We start from the raw sequence: 25837 nt of genomic DNA, 5'->3' as shown, positions 1-25837 counted from the left end.
GTGTTGTAAGGGAGGAGTCCTGTATTCAACAGCAGGGGATCCAGCCTTCAGGATAATTGTGGTCTGCAAAATGATTATTTTTTTCTGATCTGCTTGTCACCTTGTTTTTCAGAGGATGCGTTCCCACTCCAGGAAGCTAGCGTGGTACTTGATTGTCTTCCTCTTGGAATAAGTAGGTAGATTATTTACTTAAAAGAACAACAGTGTGATGAGTGCTCAGGATGTTTCCACTGCTCTCTACCCTGCTTGGCTGTCCAAGCAGAAGCTTTATAGGGATCGGTAGGAGACTTACTGTGACTGATCACAGGACGCTCAGGAGCTCTTCCCCCCATCCTTCACAAGCAGTGCAGCTGCAGATGGTTACCCATAGCTGCCTAACCGTCACTTTTTGTTCGTTGAAGGAAGCCTGCTCATGTAAGCCTGTTGCAACACGTGATCTTGTAATTGTGATTTGTAAGGAGACAGAGGTTCAACAGGAACAGAGGAAAAAGCTTCTACTTTCCTCTCCCTCCTGTGGGGTGTGGACAAAGCTGGGTCTCTGTTTTGGCCTGCAGCTGAAGAGGCTGTGCTTGTAAACCTGCGGAGAGCCAGAAGGATGTCATTTTCTTTGATCGCATACGTCCTCCTTTTAGCAAGAGCAGCTAGTAGTTCTTTCTGTGCAAGAAGCGTGCTCCTGTGGTGTCTTCCATTCATCTTTCTGGAAACCAGAGATTTAGAGTGGGATGAACTCTAACCCTCAACAGGTATCAGACACTTAATTGACTAAGGGAGCTGCCATGGTGAGCCAGCTTGGCTAGTGGAGAATGTTTGCTACATCTCTTTCTCCCTGGTTCAGCATCCTCAGACTTTGGGAAAATAGTAATTTTGCCCATTGTGGTAGTATGGTTAGTAGGAACTATGGCTAATGAGGGCCAGAAAGGGCATGCTGCCCATTCATTTATAAACACATGTTCTTGTTAGCAAAAGAGATAGAAACTTGGCCTTACGTTGTGTGTTTACAGGCCTATCTTAACTCCTTCACTCTGGTACAGATAACCTGGTTCCAGTCCAGAACATCGGGCAGGAAGGCATCAGGGTTGCATCATCTGTTTTGTGGGTAGCCCTCAGTGGGGCAACCCCTCGGTTTCATCATTTGAAAGGCTGATCCAACTGAGTTCTAGAGCCTGGCTTTAATTCACTGGAGAATACAGTGTAGTAACAGTACCAGGTTTCTTCATACAGGATGCCAGAGTTCATCTTAGTGGAATGGGATAGATGTATTGGTTAACTGGGCTCTTTGTGGAGCCTCACTGCTGGTCTCACTGATTTTTTTTGCATCTTTATTTGACTGGCAGAGGAAAAAAACATGGTTTTCTCTCACTCAACTGAATGAGTATCTACCTTGCAAGCAGCTAACAGCAGAGCTTCTTTCTGGAAGATACTCTGGGAAGCCTCTGTTAATGGCTAGCCCTCTAATACTCTATTTCAACTTTTTCTGGTTGTTGCTATGTGAAACTGAATTTTTCACAAGCTAATGGGTTTTGCCCATATGTTGTTGCTCTTTCCCCTGAAACTTTTGGGTTTGCTTTTCTCTTGATCTGGTTGATGTAAGGAGAAGGGTGTGCATGACAAACAAATGAAAGCTTATGTCTTCTGATTTTGTGCATTAACATTTTCCTACCGTTGTTGCAGACTGTTTATCAGAATTTTATGATTTTGATGAAGGACCTAAGAGAGAGGAAGAGGCAGGGTTATAGGCACCCTCAGCTTGGCTTTCCAAGAGACTAAAAATGACTGCAACAACCAACAGCCTTGTCTGTTAGTGGATGGGAGCAGCTGTGCTGCTACAACTGTTTTCCCTTATATTCTGGTTTGACAAGATTTTTTGCAGAAGTAAGAGGATCAGCTTTTAATTTCTGTCATCTTACAGCAAATGGATTTGTTCTTTAAGGCTCTGGAACAATAAGGCAAGTCCTGACAAGTCATTATTGGTCAGAATAAAAATTGCCTTTTAAGTTAAGCACTCAGACTAATTAATGTAAATTCACCCACTTAGGTTGCTGCTGTATGTGGCTTGTGTTAATGCTTGAGTCATAATTCAAAGAGGAGAGATGGAGGCAAGATTTATATTTTTTTCCAAGCTGGTATTCTGTGTCAGCTTTGAGATGGAAAAAGATAGCTCAAGCTTGAATAGTTTCTAAGATCTCAAATTTTTCTGCTGAAATTCAAACTTCAAGAGTAATAACAAATGAGCATGTTATAATGTTTGTCTGCATATCTTTACATATGTGTATGTATACATAGCATGCATTATTTATACGTAACATACACGGACAGGCAAATGATATGTATGTAACACAGCATATACATACCAATTTCATCAGAAAGAGGCAAATTATTCTGATGAAGAAAATGAGCTGGAAGCTGTTCACACTTCAGGAGATCACTGTCTGTTTTGCTTCTTGCCTTGGAGACTGTTGCATTTGGTGTAAAAACCTGTAGCTGGATAACCCAAGGCTGAGAATAAACGCTTCTCTTGGTGTTTGGCTGCTCTTTCTTGGGAGCTTTTCCCAAGAGTGATCTTAAATGGGGCCAGGGAACAGTAGTTCAATTCTTGGTGAAATTTTTTACCAATGGTTCTCATGTTTTGTTTCCACACAAAACTGTTCCTTTGAGATTTTTGGTGGTCTCCAGGAGCCAGTGTTAGGATAGCCAGCTGAGCATCACCCGTGCAACAATGCTTGTTTATTCCGTACTAAATTCTGGAAGACCTCATCATATCTCCTAACAAAACAGTAGGAATGATAGGAGGGGAGAATTTGGTTAAGAGAGGTAAAATGCTTAAGCAAAGTAGGAAAAAACAAATTAAGATGTTGAAGACTACCCTTAGCTTTTCCTTCTCAAGTAATACAGACCTGCTTTATGTTTTAAACTGCTGGTAGTCATTACGTTCTACTTGTCTGTGCGCTCTTTCACTGGGCTTTCAATGTCTGGCATTACTGTTTCTGATTTTCACTCATCACAGCAATGCTGTTTGTGCTTTTGGAAATGTAATACAAGCAAAACTTTCACGTTCTTCCTCAATGTTTGTAGAGGGCTTCCTAGGTATTTAAAATGTAACTTGAATTGGAAAGGAGGGGACTACTGAAGGTAGTTGTTCTGTCTTGTTCTATCATTTTCCCTTAGTAAGACTGTGAATTAATGTAGTATTGAATTAATTACTAATCATTTGGAAACCCTAGCTTTGTGTAGAGTTATATTCCTTACTTGTTTTGGGTTGTGGCAATCCCCTTTGCCAGAAGTTATCAGGAACTGTGACTTCTATTTCTTCCGGTGCCAGATATGCTCGTCCTTGGGAATCTGTGCAGGGGATCTACTTTCCTTCAATGTTTTGTATAACACAAAGATGACGTAGCACAAAAAACAGTGAGCCTGATCTCAGCTGGCACACAACCAATTGATGCCATGATGCTCAGCATAAACCAGCTGAAGAGCATGGACAGCATGTAGCATGGATGCTTTTAGCAGTCTGCATAGATACTTGTCACGTGAAGTTACCTTGAAAGCCATGATACTAATGTCTGTCCCAGTTTAGAAGTGACACAGAATGTAGAGGTAAGTGAAGTGGACCAACAGACAGTGAACCAAAGAGCAAGGTCACTGAAACACAGGAGAGGAGAGGAACAGCTTTTCCTTGCTGGCAGGCAGGCAGGAGCAGGGTTAGGACCTGCTCTTGGCCAGATTGCCAAAGTGTCACTTGCGGTGGTAAGGTGTTACTATTTCTGTAAGCACATACAAATGTCAGTCCAAGTGCAGCCTTCTGTGTCTAGCCAGGCTGGTTTCATGCATGTTTGAGTACTGTAGCTGGCCGTTAGCTGTTACCCCTGTTTCTTTGCTTCTTGGCAGTTTGGTCAGCAGAGCGGGATGGTATGATGCTGCTTCGCTTAAAATACACAAACCTTAGTCCATCCGCCCACCTCTGCCAGGTGTTCACTTAGGCTTTGGCACAGGAGTGCCTGAGGATTTAGAGGGGTTTGAGATATACCTATTCACTCAATTTCTTCTTGGGGTTATCGCAGACTTAATATTTACTGGCTTATGGCAAAATACGGCTGTTATGGGTGCCAAGTTTTAATGTTTTAACTTGGTATTTGTAGTAGCACCAATAGGGAGAAGGGTCCTATCTAAGTAATTTCTGGCCTCTTGCGTATCTAACCCAACTTACCTTTCCGTGTGAAGCAAAGATAAAAGGGAAGTAACATTCTTTTCACCTCTCTTCTCCACACACACACACCTCCGCCCCCCAATACCTGTCCATTATTGCAACTTAAATCCTGAAATAAGAGGTGAGCAGGGATGAATGGTCCTATAAATTGTTTCACAAAGCTAATTTAACTTGTATCCTATTTCTAGTTGTTGCACTATGCTGGTTTGCACAGTAGATGTAGAGTAACGCAAGTCTTAAAAGAACATTGATTGCTCCAGTAGTGCTACCTGGAAGAGGGGATGCTTTTCCAGTCAGAGAAATGTGCTTGTCCTTGGAGAGCTGTGTTCAGTCAATGAAATTTTGTGTGTAGCAGGGAGAAATGAGGTTACCTCTCAGTTTTTAATGAGTCCTCCAGTCTAGCATGGTGTACTCCATCTGACCTTCTGTGGAGCTTACCTTGAAACTAATATGCTTCCACTGGATGTCACTGTTGCTCTCTGGGAACACATTTAAAATATCACTTTACCTGTGGTGAAAATGACTCCTTGAAATAGAAGACTTTTAATGATATTTCTCTCTCATTTGGATTAGTAGAATTGGGGTCCAGATAAACAGTGTATGCCACCTCTGGGAGATTTCTGCTCCTCTGTTGTTTCTAGGGGATTTTTTTTTCAGCTCAGGCAGTGAATTTAATTGCACTTTGTGAATTAGAAATTGGATGTCTGTATGGAATTGAAGACATTAGATGTGTGTGTTGCTTAAAGGGCATGCCGTCTTTCTAGATACTTGAAAATTAATTCTTGATAATATCATATTCTTTCTAAAAAAAACCCAAAACCAAACAAACCCTAAAGAGTAGATATACTGTGGAAATTGGTTTAAAGGGACTTAACAGTAGACCTGAACCTGCCCCCCTCTCACTGCTCAGTTCTTCTCTTCCAGTGGAGAGAGGTGAAGAGAAGGGAAAATAAATATTTCCTCTGCATTGAATTATAAGAATCCTACTTTTTATTAGTAGGTGTGAAATTCGGGTAGGTGGTTATCCTGTCAATATATCTTCTAAGTATCACCATTTAGAAAGCAAAATGGCTTTTTTTTTTTTTTTATCCCTTGCAGTTTTACTACAGGTGTGCATGTGTTGTGTAGTTAATATTTGCCCCCCTCACCCCCGATTAGCACTATTAGCTGGCAAGTATGCTGCTTAGCCAGAACAATTTTTGTATGAGGCTCTGTAAGAGACCTCTGGAATGAAGGCTGTTTAATTTTCCCCTTCCCCCAAGTAGTTGCACTGTGCTGTCTTTAAGTGGTTGCTATAAATAAATCACTTCTGTTTTCCCTTTGTCACTGAGAGCTGTATTGTATTCTGAAACTGCTCATCTATTCTTCCTTTAATGTTCAGCTGCTTCTTGCTATAGCACAAAGTGCTTAATACGCAGATGTTGTAATAAGATATTTAATGGCAAATACATTTATTCGGTTTTGCCAAATAAATTGTGCACTTGAACTTTGACTAAAATAAATAATACCTCTGCAATACTGTCATTGTTTCTGATGCCTGTCCCCAGGATTCAGCTAGCATTTTACCTTGCAGGTGAGTCAGACAGGAGTACAGGTGTCTCTCTGTAATCATGATGCTCATCAGTGCTGAGACTGACAAAAAGCCAGTGTGTATTTCAGGACTCTATATTTTTGCAGTGTTTTTTTTAAATCTGTTAGAATTTAAATCACTAGTGGCTGGCTCACCACATGATACAGGTTGCTGTTAGGAGAAGGGTGGCTGTAGTTTGGTCTTTGAAGGTTCTCTTGTTCATTCTTATGGACAGTAGCAGTGGCTGACTTTAATCCTCTTTTACAAAATTTGAAAAGGTTTCAGTCTAGGGACAGTTCAGTTCTTCCTCACTTAGGTGCACGCTTCCTTTCAAATGTACTGGCCATTAAGGTAGCGGTAAGTACAAATTGTAGTGTGGCTGTTAAGGGAAAGTTTCCAAGCATTTCCCTCTTTTTAAAATGTAAAGGGCAAATCTTCCCCTGAAGGACCCCACAGTGATGCTTACCACTGTCAAATCTGGCAATTGCACGAATGATGCGGTAGATGCAGCCTGGTTGCTTCTGTAACACAGCTTCAGTGTGTCCCTGCTGGGTTTGAGCTGTGGCAGAAGCCCAGGTGTGTGCTTTGGCAGACGACCTGTCCCTCTGAGCAGTCTCTTTCCAGTTTTTTTTTAATGAAGATGGGTATGTTTGAGCTCATCAGGATGTTTGGCAGCTTTCTAAAAATGAATGTCAAACAATTCTGGGTGTCCATTTGGATTTAGGATACTTATAAACTACCTCAGTATCTGCCCTGTGAAATCCTGGCTGTGTTTTCTTAGCAATCAACGCGTTCCTTGACTGTAGAAATTGGAGACTCTGGCATGAAAAACCTGAAAGTGTTAAAAACAAACAAACAACAACAACAACAAACCCCAACCCCTGCCTTTCTCCTTGACGCCGTGGTGGGAAGGCCATGGTATTACCGTGTTCAGAAGGCTTCTGTTAGCTAGTAGCAGCGGGATATGCTTTGGGTAGTGCCAATACAAGTTACCTACTTGGACTCCTCAGCCTCTTCAGAAAAAGTGAGCTGAAGTTAGGCTAGTGAATCTGATCCAGGTGAATGCAAATGCTCTGTTTAAACCTGTGAAAAGTGCTGTGCCTTTGAGATGCGCTAGTGTGGTGTTTGCTTTGGCTGAGTTGGCCATCGGCGGAGCCTTTGCTGTTGTCCTTCTGCTGTTCCGTCCATGATGGGCCGTGCTTACGGCCTGCAGCGTTGCCCTGTGTGTCCAGCTGAGAGCGTGCAGCATTTCAGTGAGCTCCCCCTTGCCCTGGACATGCCTGTGTGGGACAAATCCAGGCTTAAGCCTTGTTGAATGCTGTATGTAGGGCTCCTTTTTGAGAAGCCTGCTTGGACAGGTCCCGGACTTCAGACTGCACCTTGATGCTGTCAGAGTGGGTGGGATGAGTAGGAAGCCAGAGCAAACTGACTTCAGTTTTTGTGCCTGGTTGTGGGCAGCAGTTCAGTGCTGTCTGTAGATGTGCGTGTTGGGTACTTGGTTTTTGCACCTGCTCTGACAGGGTAGGTTAGGTAGGATGTGCTTGTTCCTAGAACTGAATATTCAAAGACCTTGGTCAGTTTGAAAGCCTCCCTTTTGGAAGTCATACTCCGTGACACATTGACATAGGTTTTTTTATTTGCTGGCTGGATGTGCCCCTCATTAGGTAGATCAACTAACCCAGAACTTCATTGCTGAAGGCTGTAGCTACAGGTTGTCTTCTTGTTGATGACGGGCTGTAATGAACCTTTCAGGCAGCTGTGGTGTTTGAAATGGGGCAGTATGCCATATTGTCATGCTTCTGTTTTTATAAGTAGATATACTTCTGTTCTTGGGGGTGTCGCCACCATTCAGAGTACCTTCAGGAACCCACATGGGCTTTGTGGAGGTGGCTTGCTTGACTGCTTGTGGAGGTGGTACATAGCCTGTGAGCTGATCAGCAGAATGTAGCATCTGTGACAAACAGCTGCTGCTGCCCCAGGCTTCAACTTGACATGATGAGGAATCACCTGACCCCTAAAGCATCGGGTGTGGGAACATCTCTGCAGTATTACCCTTGCGAATATGCCAGACTCTTAAACTTTGTGGACTGGAGCAAAGATAATATCAACTGAGTTCAACCCAGCAGCTTTTTATGAAAAGCTGTCTGACATATGCTATAAAGATAGAGGGAGAAAATATGTTGGTACAGTCATTTTTCTGCTTCTGTGAGTCAGCTTGTTCTAATGGGTTTTGAAGTAGATAGCTCATCATCATTTGGGGTTTTTAAGTGCAGGTTGTATGCAGTGTTAGCTCACTCAAATTTCTGCTGTGCCATGATTGACTGGCCTAAAGTTACATCATCAAAATAGAATAGTCAGCCTTAAAATAACGAGAAAACATGCTTTTTAATGCTAACTATCCATTGAAAAGCAGTGTTTGGGGGTTATTGTTTTTACTTTTAAATTTAAACAGCAAATAGAAGCTTTGTAAGGCTGGCTTTATCTCATCTCTGCAAGAACATATTTTAGTTAATTAAATCAATGTATCAGTGAACAACATGTGGCTTTCAGGCTGCACAGGAGTAGTTTTGAGTGTGGCTCCCATGCCGTGGCTGTGCAATGTGACCTGGACTGTGGGCTGTGTTGGCCTAGGGCCTGCAGATAATCCAAATTATCCAAGTAAGTGGGAGGAAGCAAATTAGCAGAGGCTGGTGTGGCTGCTACCCCCTGATAGCCAGCTCCATCCCAAGCCTGTGGCATAGCACAGCGATCCCTGTGGAGCAGTTAAGTGTATCCTTTCCTGCTCCTTGTGTGAAACTGGTCTTGTGATGCGTAGCTGTGTGAGGGTGGTTTGGTTGGCAGGATCTAGGAGGTGTGGTTGGCCCATACTAGGAGTCGGTGGACAGCAGCAAGCCATTTGCCTGTCAGAGCCTACTACTGCTGTGGCCTTTTTTTGTTTTTCTCTTCCTTGCTCCACCTCCAGCTTCCCTGTGCAGTCACATTTCTGTTCCTCGCGCTGTTTAGTGCTTATTTTGTGTAACTGGTGAGCTGGACCTCAGCCTTGGGAGCCTTTCTGTGGCCTGAATCAGTGACTCCCACCAGCACAAGGTTTTTTATATGTATTTATTTTTTAAATACATATCTTTGTTGTGTGTGTATGCACATACATGTGTGTGTATGTATCTTCATAACCCACTAAACAGTTTTGCGTTTAAAATTTTGAGCTGGTCAAAGGTCTTGTTGCAGCTTAGTTGCAGATCTGCATACAGCTGGCATCAAATGTAGAGGTGAGCAGGTAAAGCGGTACAGTGCTGATGAGAAATGCATTTGTAGTAGTGCATATGAGAGAGGAGATGGAAGCAACTCTTCATTTCTTGCATAGAAAAAGCACATGTGGGAGAACTTCTAGAGACCATTTTTCAGTCTGTCAGAATTCCTTGCTGCTTTGTTGACTTCCAAACTTCAGTCATATATGTGAGTAGTAAGTGCATGGGATGGAGCTGCACCAGGCCGTGGAGAACCATGTTTTGAGGGCTGTGATCTTGGCTTTAGATTCAAATCTTGTCTGTTAGCATAAGTTGAGAAATTTAAATCTGCAATTGCTCAATCTGTTGGCTACCTTGTTTAGTTACATAAACTTCTCTGAACTACCTCTGGTGGTAATGCAAGTAAATAATGCAAATAGTGTTTGTTCTAGAAGAAAGATAAAGATAACAGTTTGAAAGAAAAGGAAAGAAAAATAAGTTCTCTAGTAGAGATCTATTTGTGCTTTTAACACTTAATTTATTCAGAATGAAATACTTGAGCTTGCATATCTAAAACAGTTGAAATTGAAACTTCAAAGTAAACTTGTTCTTAACCTCATTGAGGAGGGAAAACCAGTTCAAGATACAAACAAAATTAAAATTACTAAATCAAAGCTGCCTGTTTTAATGCATCTTGGAACATCTTGCTTCTGCTGAATTTAACTGCGGTACAGCATCCTTCTTACAACTACCAAACACGGAGAGAGGCTTTTACTTTACTGTTGAAGTAATTGGACTCCTCTGTGAAGCTTACTTAATTCTTATAATTTGGATGTAGTGATTCTATGTGGCTCCAGTAAGTCTTCGTTTACCTGTACAGTCTATGCCTGTGTACCACATGAACATGCCAGAGCTCTTTGCACATATGAGACTTTAACCTTGCAGGATTGCTTCAAGATTGTTATCTAAGGTTTGCCTTTCCTGATGGAGATTTAAAAACAAACAAAAACACACACAAAGAACCCAGGAAAAAACCCTCCACCTGGGGAAGGCAGAGAAGTTCTGTAGCAACTTTTCCTTTTCCAGCTGTGGCAAGACCAATTCCTTTTCTCCTTTGCCTGCTTTTAATAGCATGTCCCAACATAAACTGTTCTTCACTGTTTACCCTCCGTGAAACAGAAATCCTTCTCCAGTTGTTTGCATCTCAATAACAGATTATGTCTGATTATTTTTCTAGCAATCAGAAATGGATTGTGGTATTCATCTTAAGAAAACAAAAATGCAGGATTCTGGTAGGAACCACGAGCAGCAAGAGGAGGAGAGCAGTCTTGCAACTACCTTGGAGCATATTATGGGACAGTTGGATGTTCTGACTCAGGTATGGTTTGCCGTTTAATTTTGTAATAAAAGGGGAACCTCTGACTGGGAGAACTGGGAATGTTTTGCAGTAGTTTCATGGAATGAGTGTGACTAGTTCAAAACCTCTGCCTTTTAGTTTTTTTAATGAATCTGTCTTCATCCTTGTCAGCTTCTGTCAGTTCCCTCACATTGACTTCCAGGTTGCGTCTTGCTCTTCCCCGAATTCCTTTATGCTGCAGTGTAGCAGAGTGCTACTTGAGCTAGCTCTGGTACCCTGTCCTATTAGCCAAGAGTTATCTAAAGTGATGCCTAAAGGAGTGGTTGGCAGTAGGACTCTCTTTTGGTGAATAATCTCTGTCTCCTCTCTCCCAGGTAAATTCTGTTCAGATCCCGCTCCTCTCCCCCACCCAGCGTTCACCTACACAGTCCAATTTCTGCAGTGTTCTCCTCCCATCAACAAGTCTGGGCCCTTCTGTGCCTCATCTCTGAAACATGCTTTTCACCCACAGCTAGCAGACAGCTAATCCCTTGCTGAAGTGTTAACATGCAGTTCTTCCTCAGAGTCACTAAGCAATGCTTGAACAGTACCAGCCATTAATGGTGATCATCACAGTATGTGTTTACTTATTAAGAATGTGGGGATAGAGCTGTTTTTTGTTTAAATAACTTCTCATTCTTCCTGTGAAGAAATACCATCTGATTATTGTCTAGGGCTGAATTTCATTGTGTATTTTTGAGGTATGTGAGAAGCAGGGAGAAAGCATGGGATAGTAAACATTGGTAATCTCCTGTAGCTGAGACTGTGGTCGTAGGATGGAAAAATCTGTGTGGGAGTGTTTTTCTGTGAGTTTGAGTGTTGTTTCTGAGGCAGAACAAGCAGGTCTTGAACACTCGATATTGAACGTACTAATAACTAGTCTGAGTTAGCTCTCTGCTCTTGAGAAGAAGTACTTGTCAAAAAGTGTGAGATGATGGGTTGGAGGGCCCATTGGGGGATTGAAGTAGGGCTGACTGAAGGATTAAAAAACATTCCAGGACTACAGACAGTCTGAAATAGTGTAGGGTGAAAACCAAAAGGTATTTAAGTTAATTTGGCAGAAATGCAAAAAAGCACTTTTCCTGTGATCTCTAAAAAGCTGAATGCTGGAGGGGGGAGGAAAAAATCTTGTATGACATTGGGCCCTCATGCTTGTGAGTAAAATGCAACCCAGTGTATACACAAAATACTTTCTTACCCTTTTTACCTCTCCCTAGTAAGTTTGGAATGTGATCGTTATCTTTCATTACATAAATCAGATCCCCGCTTCTGATGATGAATGTGTAATGTCTCTTTTTCAACCTCATAGGTGTTTAGAGAAGGCAAATATTGCAGTAAACAGTATGTGTGGGATTTAAACTAGATATAAGCAATGCAAACATCTCTTGAAGATGTAACTGTAGAAAATTCCAAATGTTATTTTAAACCTAGCAGAAAGAGAAATTGAGATCAGTGGGGGAGGAATAAATTAGTAGGTTATAGGATAAAATTGGAAATAGGCCTGAAATAGTAAAAAACGAAAAATCTGCCTTGAGTAACTCTGCATTCAGCAGCCTCTTACCTTTTTTGTAGCTTTTTTTGCCATCCTTGAAGTACTTAATTTCCCATTGGTTCTAATCTTTGTATGTTGTATTTTGTATTAACACCATCTTAATGCATTTGTACAAGTAGATGTTCCTGACGCACCGTTGAAATGGTTTCATAATTCTTCATTTTCATGCCAAGGTTTTTATATTTAACAGCGAAACAAACCAACACCAAACAAACTTAAGCAAATGAGCCCGGAAGAAGCCCTTATTCCTAGAGTAAGGGAGGAGGTTCCTCAAAGAGGAGGGATGCTGGCAGGTAGCGAGACAGAGCTGTGGAAGGTAACTCTGGAGGGCATCTGCTTGCATAGCTAAACTTTGTTTTTTCCAATGCTGATGGTGTGTAACAGAGAGGGGAATGCAGCTCTGGCTGCCCATGGCATAAGCAGGGCCATATGGGTTAAAGGAAGAGGACAGGGTGCCTGTGATATTTCCAGAAACCCTCTGTTTGATAGAGAGATTTGTAGGTTTTTCAGGAATTTATAGTTCGTTAGCTCCATGGGAGCTTGGTTATATTTCTGATGTGGTACCTTGAAAGCCCCTGTTATCCCTCTTTTGTGCAGTTGGTGACTGGGAAGAGCCATAGCGTGCAGATGGCTAGCAGAGATCCAAATGAAATTGAAACAGCAGCAGGTGGTGGTGCGTTGGTTGTCTTTCCTAGCCATTTCTGCCAAGGTACAACTGGGTGCTGCTCCCTAGCAGCAGGTTCAAACCAACATTGTGTGGTTTATATGGCAGATTTGGGCCTGCTGACTTCTTTTTGTCGAAGGGGGACACCACTGCTGCTTTGAAAATGGAACAAAAAGCTTTCATAAATAATAGATGTCACCTAATAGACACCTAATAGATGTCAGTATTTTTCCTTTCTTGGAGGAGGGCTGAGGATGCTGCTGGTACGCTGTTATAAATCATTAGTTCGTAATTCCTGAGTGCTGTTTGTTTAAAAGAGAACTCCCATGGCATAAGCAGGGCCATATGGGTTAAAGGAAGAGGACAGAGTGCCTGCGATATTTCCAGAAACCCTCTATTTGATAGAGACATTCGTAGGTTTTTCAGGAATTTAAAGTTTGTATGGGAGCTTGGTTATATTTCTGATGTGGTACCTTGAGTTCCTGTGCTCTTTTTGTCATAGTTTCCAGCACTGTTAACATGATGTAATGTACCAGTAAGGGAAACTTAAAGTTATGATAAACTACTTCAGGAAATCATGCAAATAACAAACCTGATTTATTTTCCTAGTATTTTTTGCATAGCTATCCTTTCAAGGTTTATCATGCTAAATGTAGTATGATGTGAAAGTGGAAAGGAGAGAAAATGCATTAAATTTCTGCTGGAAGATTTAATGGGAAGACATCAGCTGAAGTCTGTCATCTCTTGCCAGTGCACAGCTTTGTTCGGAGCCGCACACTTGAAGATGCATTTTCTGCCGCTCACCAATTATCAGTACCTTCCCTCTGTTGACAATAGATTTCCAGATGAAGTGGGGTGTCATGTACTTAGAGACAGCAGGATTGTGTTTATTCCATTAAGGGGTCTCTTCCTGCCAGGCACCAACCACAAGTAGAGGCGCTGAGGCGTTGTGCCCTGCGCAGCAGGATGCACCTGAGCAGACTTGCTCCTTCAGTTCGGCACTTCAGCGCTTACTAGAGAAGGATGGGTCGGAGGAAACCCATGGCTGCTGGGTACCACATCTAGCATTAACCGCTCTAGCAAATAGATATGGCCCTCTCAGATTTATAAAGCTTCATTTTTATGTTGTTGACTTTGTGCTGTTATTTCATTCTTTAAAGTGTTGGCAACTTTCTTTAAACTGGTCTTTGAATAAAACCTTCCTCTTTTCTTCTTCACCAGAACTCTGTCAGGACGTTTTTGTTTTACTTCTAAGAAAGTGGTCTAATGTGACCTGACAAGGGTCTTCAGATAATTTTTCTAAATGTGGTTTGTGTTTGGCCATACTTCACGTGCAAATAAAGAAGTTAATGTTTGACTGCCTTTTTCAGAAGAGCAGCACATGCTTAATGCTGCTGCCTTGAAGGACGGAGTGAAGTTGGGATCCAGACATAAGCCAGTCATTTCCAGTAGTTTTGGATTACTTAGATGCCCTTGTGCCCCTTTGTAGGAAAGCAGGCAGTTCAAATCTGGCAAAGGAATCAGGAAGGTGAGAGTAATAAATAATACAGATGCTTTGCTCCTACCTTTCCTGCAGCAGAGTATCTTGTCAGTGTCTCCATGTTGAAGAATCCTGTTCTTTACTGGCATTTTAGAGATGTGAAAAGGAAGAAAATGTAAATTGTTTGTCAATTTATATTTTTTTTATCAAAGGCTGGATCTCAGTATCTCAGTGCCTATATAAAGAGGTGGGCTGAATATTAAAGTTTTCCCTTAAACAAGGTGATTTTATCTCTTGGATAACTTCCTGGAACAGAAAGGCGTGTTTTGGCTGAAACAAAAATGGAGCACATAGTAAGAGTTTACTTGGGTCAAGTGCATTTTTGCCCTAGCAGCTGAATTTCTGCATTTCTGAAAGAAGACCGATCATCTGTGAGTGACCATCTTGGCTGCAGTGGAAAACCTGCATTTGCAATGACATCTTCAAAAATTTGTGTACTCTCGTGCTCGCTCCAAACACCTGCAGCTGCCATGTTCACTCTGGTAATCTGTAGCACTGGTGGGCAGTGGGCACTGAGGCAAAAGCTGCTGGTTTTATATGGGAAGGAAGATGTCTGCTCCAAACAAAGAGTTCAGAATCAGGTTAGCATAAAAATTCATAAATAGCTGCGATAATCCACCCACAGGAAACAGCTTTATATACTTCCCCAAACTAATCTTGCATTAAGCTGGGAGAAAACACAACAGTGAAACAGAGAAGGCTTGATGAATATGTAAAATAATCCAAGCCTGAACTGAAGCTCATGTAAGATTAAAGGATTATTTCACTCCAGAAAAGATTGCAGAGGGAGGGAGGAGAAGAATTTTTTAAATAAAGTTCTTTAGCATAAAAAAAGATTTGGATACAAGTGAGTTGCTGCTTAATTAAAACTGAAGATGTTTGTGTGTGCAATGCTTATAAAGAAAACAAGTAAAAGCAGATTTTTTTAGTCTTTTTTTTGTTTTGTTTTGTTTTGAGATGTGGTCTCCAAAGCCTATGTTGGTGAGGAATTAATGTGGCCCCTCTCTTCTGTGAGGTACTGAATGTAAGTTAAGCAACTGGTTTAGCAGAATAAATGCTTTTATGACTTCAAGTAGTTACAAGTCAAGAAGAACTTCTTTTCTCATTTGGGTCATAAGCACTGCTACCTCTGCCTTACACAAATGACTTGGTTTCTGTGTTGCTCTCAAGCCCTGAACACCCACTGGCTACAGGTGGACCCAACACACGGGGGAAAAAGTGCAAGCCGTTCTTACTTCAAAATAAATGGCCTCAAAACCAAAACACTAATAGAAACATGTTCCCATCTGAAAAATCTGTGAAATGCCAGATAAGCTTGCCTTTTAAATCTTAATTTAAAGGACATAAAGGCTATTTCTCATGAATCAAAGCCATCTCTTGGAGATACAGTAGCTTTGATCTCTCACTCAAAACCAAATGAAGTACCATGGTTGTTGCCAGTCCTCTGTTTAATATTAGAGCTACTTTTTTTCTAAAATTCACTTCAAAAATATGCTTGTTACAAAATCTCTTAAGTCTCGATGCAAATACGTATTTTTTCTTTCTAAGACTGTTTAAATTAAATTAACTTCTAGGGATACTGCTGTATTAGCAGGACACTGTCTAAAGGCTGGATTCTCAGCTGATCATCTTTCTAGAGGTCCACAGGACCTTCACCTTCTATTATCCTTCAATGGGGAGGATTGTTTTCTTAAGTAGACCTTAAAGACAAATATAAATTGTTACTCAGTCACTGGGTACCAGCAGCTGGGTGAATTCAGCAGAGTGATTTGCATCCTTTCAGAGGTAGGTCAGGGGAAGGATATGGAAGGTCTTTGAAGTCTTTGTGGTTGGGGGAGACCTCTAGTCATTTGGGGTTCTAACCTCTATACTGTGCAGTTGCTGTCATGGTATGTGCTTGGATATTTTGTTGTAGTTCATCATAACTTTCATACTGTGTGATGAAACTTGAAGTCTCCTGCCTCCTTTTGCTGTGCTGGTCTAGCCCCAGAGGTCTAGGAGCTCTGCACCAAGCAAGCTGCCCCTACCTGTGCAGAAGCCTGCATCTATTCCTTCCAGAAACTTCAGGATCTGATGCAAGTGCTATCAGTTTAGCTTTGGTGGATAACTGTCAAGACAGAAGCAGCAGAGATGAGTGATGAACCATTTTTAGTAAGAGGGCTGTAAATGGAAAGGCTCAGTTACAGATGGTTTGTGTGCCTTGTCCCCGCACTGTGTGGAAGAAACTGGCAGAGCCTGTGGCTCATCTTTGTGGCCGGGATTGATTTAATACAAAGGACATCCTTTTCTGTCCTCCAGGGTCCCTTTGATCACTGTGATACTGGTATTGACCATGCTGCTTGGTCTGGCAAAATAGAAAATTCTAGAATTTTTAGCTACTCTTGTATGGTTTTCCTACTGTAAAAAGCACAAGGAGCACTGCAAGTGATCGCTCGTTGCTGTACTGAGTCTGCTGCATGAATAGACTCATGCAGTAGACCAAAGTTGCTCCTATAATTTAGTTAAAGATTGGTTAACTGTGATTCAAGCATCTACAGAAAGTGGAGCGTACTGGAGAGATGGCAGCTGATAATCACAGAATGGTTTGGGTTAGAAGGGACCTAAAGATCATCTAGTTCCAACCCCTGCCACGGGCAGGGACACCTCCCCCCAGCCCAGGCTGCTCCCAGCCCCGTCCAGCCTGGCCTTGGGTGCTGCCAGGGATGGGGCACCCACAGCTGCCCTGGGCACCCTGGGCCAGCGCCTCGCCGCCCTCCCAATAATAGTAAGGTGGGGTTAGCTGGGAAATGCTGGTTTCAGATTTTTAAAACTACTTCCTTCTTGTAGTGCTTTGGGTTGCTAAATGTAAAAAAAAAAACCCTTTACTTTTCAAGTGTTGTGAGTAGCACCTGTCTGTTGGCTGAAGAGAGCTGGTAGCACTGTGAGCTCTTATGCTGTGCACTGGAGAACAAGACATGGAGGCTGTTTAGGATCTGGAGCTCTGCATAGGGATCCTGATGAGGCCGGGTTAGTGCTAGCATTTGGATTTCTGCAAGCATTGTCATGTATTCCTAATCCCTATGACCTAACAGTGACATTGGATGAATGTGCAAAAACTGAGGGGGTGTGCAGGAATTCCTGACCAGCAGCTGGGCAGCAGCACTGACCGATACCTTCCTGCCTAGCCATGCTGAGGTCAAGTATTTTCTAGTACAAATGCAAGAGTTTGTGTAATTGGAAGTGTGTTACAAAGTAAACCCAGAAAAATTCATGATGCTGTGTTAAAGAAAGATTGAGGGGAAGACTGAAACACTAGATGAGCTGTCATCTTCATTCTGAAATAATCAATATGCTATCCGTAAACCAGCCTGGTGTGAAATATTCTATGCAAATAGGTTTTGTGAGAATTCACCTTTGAGTTTGCATTCAAAGCAGTTGAGATGGTGAGGAGCTACAGAACTTACTTTAAATGTCTCTGGGGTAGCAGATCTTGTTTTAGTCTAAGCAGTTGAAGAGCTATCATTTCTCTTAGAAATCATTTCATGTTAAAAAAAACAAACCAATAAACACCACAAACCACCTAATTATGTATTTGATCTCTGAGATTAAGGCTTTGACCACTACAGTAGGGCTAGTCCTGACACGCAGAGAGCCGTGCATGCATAGTGTTAATAACTGCGAAGGCTTCGTACCTGGTTATACTGTGAGATGGGAGGTTTACGTCCTTGGCGAGCCTGAACTGCCAGCTTTAGCTGAACGTGCTTCAGAGCATACTGAACATCGGTAGCTGTGTCAGGTCCCGTCTCAAAACTGTGTTAAGGTACGATTTGCCCAGGAGGAGGGCAGCCTAGCTTGCTTTAAGCGTGCTTAGTAATAGCAGGGGTCTGCTTTGAGTTTCACTAGGTGTAGTTGCTCAGACTGAAGGGAGGCTGACAGCAAGTCAGGGCAAAACTTAGTATGATAGGAGCAAAGGCTGCTTCTTACCAGACAGGTTCATGCTTGAATCTCGGTGGCTTTTGCTGCATGAATTCTCCCATGAGCCTTCTAATCTTGCAGCTGGCGTTTGGTATTTTGAACTGCTGGTGGTGGAAGGAGTTAACCTTTTTCCTGTGAAAGGTAGGTAGAGCTACCTCAGTGCAGACTGTTCCTGTGGTAGTTTATTTCATATGTTGCATTAGAGAAAGGGCTCCCAAGTTTAATTTACCTGGCTATTTGTTTATTCCTCTTCCTGCATAGGACTGCTTTTATGCTCAGGACTGTATTTGGTGGGTGTTGGAGGTACCATGTTAGTGATCTGCATACAGTAACTAGGACCTTTTCTTGTCCGTATTACTGGCTTTAACTGGTGCATCTGAAGGTTGGCAGCTGTACTTCTTTCTTGCAAGGCTGTTTTTGCTTTCCCATATAGCGCCACCAGGTCTCCTCAATGCTGTGCAGCCGTCTGTGGTCCAGGTGTCATAATTTGTGCCCTAGAGGTACACAGGTACCTCTGAACCCGCTCATTAGCACTTGCTGAGAGACCCTTGGATGCTAAGGCAGCATATTTGTGATGCAGTTTACTTGCTGTACTTCTTGGCCATGTTTGGGACTGACATGGGTTCTGAAATTACTATTTTGGGGGAAAATCATAAGAAGTTATAGCAGGGCATTTAGCTCTTTGAAAACAAACCAGTGTTGGCGTTGTTTGTTACAGAGGGCAGAGCTCTTAAGTGTGCAGCTTGAGGTCAAACTTGACAAGTCTTATTCTGCAAATCCATGGGCCATCTGTAGTCTTCACTGTAGCTCTTGAAAGGCATCCTAAGTCTCTCTTTGTACTAACACAGTGGACTAGGAAAGCTGAGTGCACAGAAACTTCTAAACTTCTGCATTTCTTGCGTATACTTTTTCAGGTGCGTTTTTTGTTAAATTGAAAAGAAAATGCTGTCTTCATAAATTAACATGTCAGATTGGAAAGAGAAATCCAAAGAGGTAGAAGTAAAGTTTTTTCTTGGGCTACTTGGTATGTTAGTGCTCTGCAAAATCTTTTTTAACATATGCTTAGTAAAAATGGGGGAGCAAACCTTTAAGAATCTTCTTTACTTAAGTAAAGCTAGGAAGCTACTTCTGCCTCCTTCAAGATAATGGAAAAGAGGGATTATATGTTATGAAATGATGATGGGAATAGGAGTGCAGGTGTAATACTTCGCCTGCACATGGCTAAAAGCTCATCTTCTTTGCAGTTGGTGTGCAGGCTTGTCCATTGTAGGCTCAGCCCAGTTGTTGTTACCTGATGTGAGTAACTGTTGTATCAATACATCTTTTTTCGGGCATCCCACAGGTACTGCGGATCAACCGGAGCAGTGTTACACCCCCCATGGTGGTGTGTGTGCTACCTCAGTCAAAGCCAGTGTGAGTGGCACACTGAAAACCCACATGCTGGCAGGGCAGGAGCTGCAGCTTTTTGTTTGCAGAGCTCTCCCTTAGCAGGGTGAGCCTAACGTTGTTCCCGTGCTCTTGCCTGCCTTGCCCCCGCTCCAGGTTAAGTACTGCTTTAGGTACTGAGGAGCTTTTTGTCTAGGTGGGTGTCTCGGCCGGGGCTTCCACCACCACTCCAGAGGGTTGCTGATGGCCTCCTGCTTGCTCGCTCTGGCCTGGGCTTTTCAGGTTTCCTTTGGCAGTTGTAGAACTGGTTTCTGTTGGCATTCAGTTAGCACCTGGTTCCCTTATCTAGTCCTCAGAAGAGGCAGGACAGATTGCCCCCCCAGGGCCACTGCAAAAGCCTCGACCTTGCGGCTAGAGGTTCTTAAATTGTCTCAGCTACTTAACCAGACAGGGAAATGTATAACAGGGACTAAGGGAAATATATTGATGAAGGCATCTTGGAACAGCGTCACAAATTGCTATTATTTGGGTTGAGGGAGTGAAAATAACGTGGAGGAATAGCATAGGGGGCTTGTCATCAAGACTATTGGGTGCTTCAGTTCAGGTGTCCTGGGGGAGGATGGAGCTGAATATTCCCTAGAACTTAAAAAGTAAATAGGAGGCAACTTACTTTCTTCTACATAGTTTCTTTTTCATGTTTCCAAAGAGAAGAGCAGTTTTTTTCTAGGCTAAGTCTGCGAAGATGAATGAAGACAAATGTTGCAGGAAGCGTTGGTAGGAGTGATTTAAGTAAGTTTTCTTTTGTGTGAAAAATTCCATATTCTGTTCTGGTGTCCATAGTGATGCTCAGGATATTACTGTAATGTCAGAAATACTCCTTTTAAAAAAAAAAAAAAAAAGAAAAAGATTTTTCTTCTCATTTAAGCCTAAGCTGTTACCCTTCTGCTGATCTGAGCCAGGACTTTAATAAATTATCCAGCATTTACTCCCCGGTGCGTAATGGAGACATGTGCTGTGCTTCTGACACAACAGGAAGCCCAGATCCTGCCACAGAGAAACAGCTCCAGTGCAAGCCTGGCTCCAGTGAATCCTCGCTGAATCAAGCTTAATTTTTGGTTCGTTATCTTCTGAAAAGCAATAGCAAAAACATACAGGAGTTGAATGGACGCAATTTAATTTGCCTACCGACAAGGACTTGCTTTATAAATAGTAACATGGAAATATTGTAAAACTGTCAGCTGCTAATAAAAGGAGCTTTTCTTTTGTGTCTAAGTTACAATATAGCACTAAGAGCAGCTGGGCAGTATTTGTGCTTTCCCTTACCTTCCTAGGATGTCAGATGCCCTGTGTATTTTGGGCATCATACACTCAAGTCTAAATGGACTGTAGTCATCAGTTCCTACTTTGGACTTCCTGGATTTCGCTTCTGACTGCTACTTTTCCACTTTTAGTTTCCAAAAAATACTCACTATGAGTTTTCTGCTTATACTTACAAGCAATTTCCATTCCAATAAACATTTTCCTTACAGCTTTTTCACAAATCCAGCGCTTTCTGAAATCTGCTTTACTTGCGCTTAGTCTTACAGTGCTGTGTGTAATGGCAGGATTGTGGTGGCAGTAAATCTTGGGATATAGGAACCACAAATAATCTGGGGCTTTGCTTCTAACAGGGCAGTGTGACCAGGACATTAGTTCAGTTGATTATCTTTCTAAAGGAAATTTGATGCAATGTTTCACACACACACAGAGACCCTTTTTCGAACAGTCTTGAGTTACTAGTTCTTTTTCAAATGGAAAAGCCAGGATCCCTACTGCTTTTCATTCTCTGTCTGGCTGTTTGCAGGATAGGATCTTTGCTGTAACCCCCTGGTAGACATTCAGCCTGCTGTGTTCTGCCCTGAGTAGCTTTGCTCCTGACTTCTGTAGGACAGCCACTAGGCAATAGCATGGCTGGATAAGAAAAAGATGAAATCCTCCCCCTCTCCTCTCTCCTTTGAATAGACGGGAGGGCTCCTGCTGGCTCCAGGACATGTGGGACATCACCTGCCAGCTCCACAACTTTTCTTCTGCTTCTCTGTGTACTGCAGTTTTTGTGCCTCAGAGGGGTGGCAATAGAGGAGGAAAAAACTTAAATGAAGCTAATGCTGTAGCCCACAGGAATATTTAAGCAGTGCAGGGTTTTTTCTTTCAGGTGAAGCTTTCTACAGTTGCAGCAATGCTGCATTAGGCAGCAGGAGTTAGCACTTCTGCCTTGTCACAGGTCAGTGGTACATGTGAAGCAGAAATAAGCTTTGAACAGAAGGAAAACTAGGGTGCATTATATTCTGACGTTGTGGATACACAGTCTTGCAAGATGGCTTTGCCATGGTGCTTGGTGTTGTTTTTACTATTTCTTGCTTTCTCCCCCTGCCACCCATTCGTCTCATTCCCTGAATCATTTTATGGGAGACTTTTCCTAGTCTCAAGTGGCCTTAGCCAAGCTATTTCCTCTCTTTGTGCTTTCGTTTCCCCAGCTGTAAAATGGGGATAATGAGACCTGCTTTCTTTTGTCAGGCACTTAGAGATGTGCTTACGAAATGTGCTATTAAAAGGCTTTCTATGTATAACTTCTATACAAACAGCAGTTGTCCGAGTTTATTTGAATTACTTTATTAAAGTCCAAGGATCCGAGCATCCTTTGTTTTTAACACAGGAAGTTATTTATGCAGTAAAAATGCTCAAAATGTGAAGCTATTGATTGTTGCTGATAAGTTTATGGATATTAAAGCATTAAATCATCACCGCCTATTATCAGCTGTTCTGGTGTCTTTGGAAGCTGAAAGCAGTTGTGCATAGCCAGGTCCCTTGATTACCTTGGAGTGATCAATAAAAGGTTTTCAGCAGAAGCTTTTATTGCCACGTGGTTAAAATGTTCTTCCTGTGCATCCTGTACATGATGACTTCAGCTTGAGGAGAGAGATGTAACACTCCTTTGTGGGGTAACTGGATTACACAAAAATATTCAGGCGTTATGGTGAGGGTAGATGCTGCCACTTTGGGTTTCAGTTCCACTCCATCACCTCTTGCACTGTCTTGTGCTGGGAGGGTTTTCTTGCTTGTCATCATGCTTGTCCAGCAAGTTTTGTGTGTTTTAATTGCATCAAACCAATGGCACTCAGGGAAAGGAGGAAAGAATCAGAAACAGCGAGGCAATATCAAAGCTAAAACTGGGCAAAACTGTTCCAGACTTCTGTCTCTCGTTAGCAGAACAGTGTCTGGTGGCTCATGAACATGGAAGGACGGAACCTGTCCGTGAAAGGAAACGCAGAGCCTGGTTTGAAAGCACTGAGTGCTGGAACAGGTGATCAGTGTTGTCTGCAGGAAAGCTTCATGCCTGGCAGCTTCTGCTCCTCTCTGAAGTTGTGTGGGGCTCTGCCCTGCTGAAATGCTGATAAGTGGAGTTACAGCCCTGAAATACCTCAAAATACTCCTGTGAATTAGCATTTTATTACACCATTGAGACTACAGTACGTAGCTTGTCTTGGTGAGCAGCTCAACAGCAGCTTTCGTTTTATTTTGCAGACTGTTGCTATCCTGGAACAGAGGCTGACGCTCACTGAAGACAAGCTGAAGGAATGTCTTGAGAATCAGCAGAAAATCATTCAGAACAAAAAGAGCTGATTTCCTGGGAGAGGATGGGAGCCGAAGGCGCTGGGAGGTTTGAGGTTGTTTGTGTTCCTGACAGACTGTGTGTGACTTGCTTTAACCATTTTGAGCACAAGCTGTTTTTCAATTGCAATGTACAGTTATTTTATGTGTAAATAAGCCTTGTTGATTTACTAAAATAAAAGGAATATTTTATTCATAAGTGTGGATAATGATTGTGATCTCCTGTGTTTTCCAGAGATATAGCAGCAAGCGTGTCATCTGACTGCTAACTGGGAAGGTTGGATCTCTACTGCCTTTGGTGCTGCTGAGTTAGTTGTAAAATATTTAAGCATCTTGGAGTTGCCAAACGTCTGGCACAAGCTGTGTTAGGCTTGTTGCTGAGGTATGTGCTGGCCGTAGGTGACAAGCAAAGAACTCCCAAGATATTTTGGGCAGTGGGAGTTCACCTCTGTTCTCAGACCACAGCGAGCAGGTGAGGTCCCAGCACAGCCAGCACCTGGAGAAGGGTCTGCCTCACCCGAGTCCCAGCTGGTGCCTGGCAGATCTGACAAAGCAGTTCAGACCCTGCGTGGTGTTTGTGCAGAGGTGATTGAATACGATGGTGGGATTTATCCTGCTCCCTTGTGCAATGTGTGAAAAACAATTGCTTAGGTTGCTTGAGGCTGGGAGAGAGGCCCTGGTGGGTCAGCTGCAGGGTGGATTCCAAGCGGATTTTACTTTGTCTTTGTCTGCTTCTTAAATAAAAGGCAGGGTAGAGGGAGAGGAAAGGCAACCAAGCAGCAGAGCATTTGCTCCATCGTGGAAATTCCCTCTTCTCGCACCAGACTGCCTTTAATTTTTGGTCATTTTGCAGATGTTTTCACAGTTGAATAGCTCATCACTCACACCTACGCTTTCACCCTGCTCCCCTCATTGCTCCTCCTGACTTTTGCAGTACTTTAGCAGGTGTTCAGTATGTAGCTGCACAAGAATTTGGACTTCTGGGAGATCCTGTTCTCCAGCACCTCTTCTGCTTACACGTACGGAAGGTCTCCTTTCTTGCAATAAACTTATTACCCACATTCCTGGAGAAATGAGCTGTGGGAACTTGAGCACCTCAGGGTTAATGAAACCCTCCTCAACACTGTCTGTCTGACCTCTGCAAGCAGGGAGGCTGGTTCAGTCCCTACTCTTGGTGGTCCCTCCTGCCGCCGCCACCGCTTGCCAGCCTCTCACAGCTTCCAGGGCCCCCTTCTCCAGACGTGCTGTGGGCATTTCAGGTGCTTGCCTGAGTACTGCCTGCAGCCCTTATTTCACATGGGCCTTAGCAGATCTTAAGGCCAGCCCATGTGGGTTTTTTTTCTGGGGTTTTTTGGGTTTTTTTCCACCTGTTTCTATTGCAGCCTGTGGCTGCTGGTACAGTGTCTTGGTGGTGTTAATATTACTCCTCATCCCATCTGGGTGAAGCTGTTTGCATTCCTCTGCCATCACCAGGAAGCTTCTTGTCTCCTTCCCTCCTAGTACTTTTTGCATCTCTAAGAACCCCTTGTTGGCATTATCACAATATTTCGCTCTTTCATTTGCAGGAGGTTGAGAGCTTTCTCATTTCCATGCTTATTCGGTTGATTATAAATCTGAGTTTCTCTGCTTTGCCAAAGACTGTTTGTTTTCTGTTTCCAAGTTCTAAGTCTGATAAATCATTATTTTCTCTTGGATTACACTAATGGAATCAGTTCAGTGATATTCTTCCATGCTCTTGCTATAAGCTTTCAGTGGCTTTTTGCTGAGAGGCTGACGTAATTTTCATTGAAATGAGCTTATGTAGTGATGCGGATGGGTGGGGAGAAGGGGACTCGCAAGTACATGCAGCCAGTTTGCTGGTAGGAGAAGACTGTTCCTGCCCTGATCTGCTGGCACTGAAGTGATGACAAAAATGAGTGGCAAGAGCCTAATTTGTCAACTTGATTTTCAATGTTGTGGACTGGCCTTTGGGGTAGGAGTTGTAAAGGGGAGAAGAAAATTTAAGAGCTGTTCCAACATTCTTCAGTTTTTAAAGCTTTGCTTTAAAAATAACCTTTGCTTCCTTTTAATGTGTAGTTCCTAATGTCCTAGAGACCACAGAAGCCATTTATATATTTTAGGGAGAATGGCAACACAAGTGACTTGGGCACATTCAATATAGATGCTTTTTCTTTTCCAATGTTCTGAGTGAATCCATTTGAAAGATTTAATTGTGCTTCTAAAACAGATGAGATGCTCAGGTGCTGAAGGGCAAGCCATTGAGATGTAGGGTGTTGTAGTTTAACCCCAGCTAGCAGCTAATCCCCACATAGCCACTTGCTCACTCCCTCCTGGCGGGGTGGGGGAGAGAATTGGAAGGGTAATAGTGAGAAAGCTCATGGGTAGAGATAAAGACAGTTTAATAGGTAAAGAAAAAGCTGTGTGTGCGAGCAAAGCCAAACAAGGAATTCATTCCCCACTTCCCATCGCAGGCAGGTGCTCAGCCATCCCCAGGGAAGCAGGGCTCTATCGTGCGTAACAGTGACTTGGGAAGGCAAGTGCCATCACTCCAAATGTCCCCCCTTCCTTCTTCCCTCAGCTTTATATGCTGAGCATGACATCATGTGGTGTGGCATATCCCTTTGGCCAGCTGGGCTCAGCTGTCCCAGCTGTGTCCCCTCCCAGCTCCTTGTGCCCCCCCCCCTCCCCCCTCAGCCTGC

At 42.8% G+C, this 25837-nt stretch overlaps 1 protein-coding gene across 3 annotated transcripts in view; it reads left to right on the top strand.

Annotated features, from left to right (window-relative positions):
• POC1A (POC1 centriolar protein A) overlaps positions 1–23337 on the top strand; it is a 59557-nt gene extending 36220 nt beyond the window's left edge. For 2 of the 3 annotated variants that reach the window (XM_055708525.1, XM_055708523.1), the window contains exons 10-11: positions 10236–10376; positions 10730–23045. In XM_055708525.1, coding sequence (XP_055564500.1) covers positions 10236–10376; positions 10730–10846 — 258 coding nt within the window. In that variant the 3' untranslated portion in view covers positions 10847–23045. The other variant, XM_055708524.1, reaches the window with a different exon arrangement.
• Positions 23338–25837: the final 2500 nt, after the last annotated feature.

This window comes from Falco cherrug, chromosome 4 (genome assembly GCF_023634085.1).
Source record: "Falco cherrug isolate bFalChe1 chromosome 4, bFalChe1.pri, whole genome shotgun sequence".
NCBI lineage: Eukaryota > Metazoa > Chordata > Aves > Falconiformes > Falconidae > Falco > Falco cherrug.
Note: the sequence above shows the minus strand (reverse complement) of the source record. Positions and strands in the feature narration are given on the sequence as shown.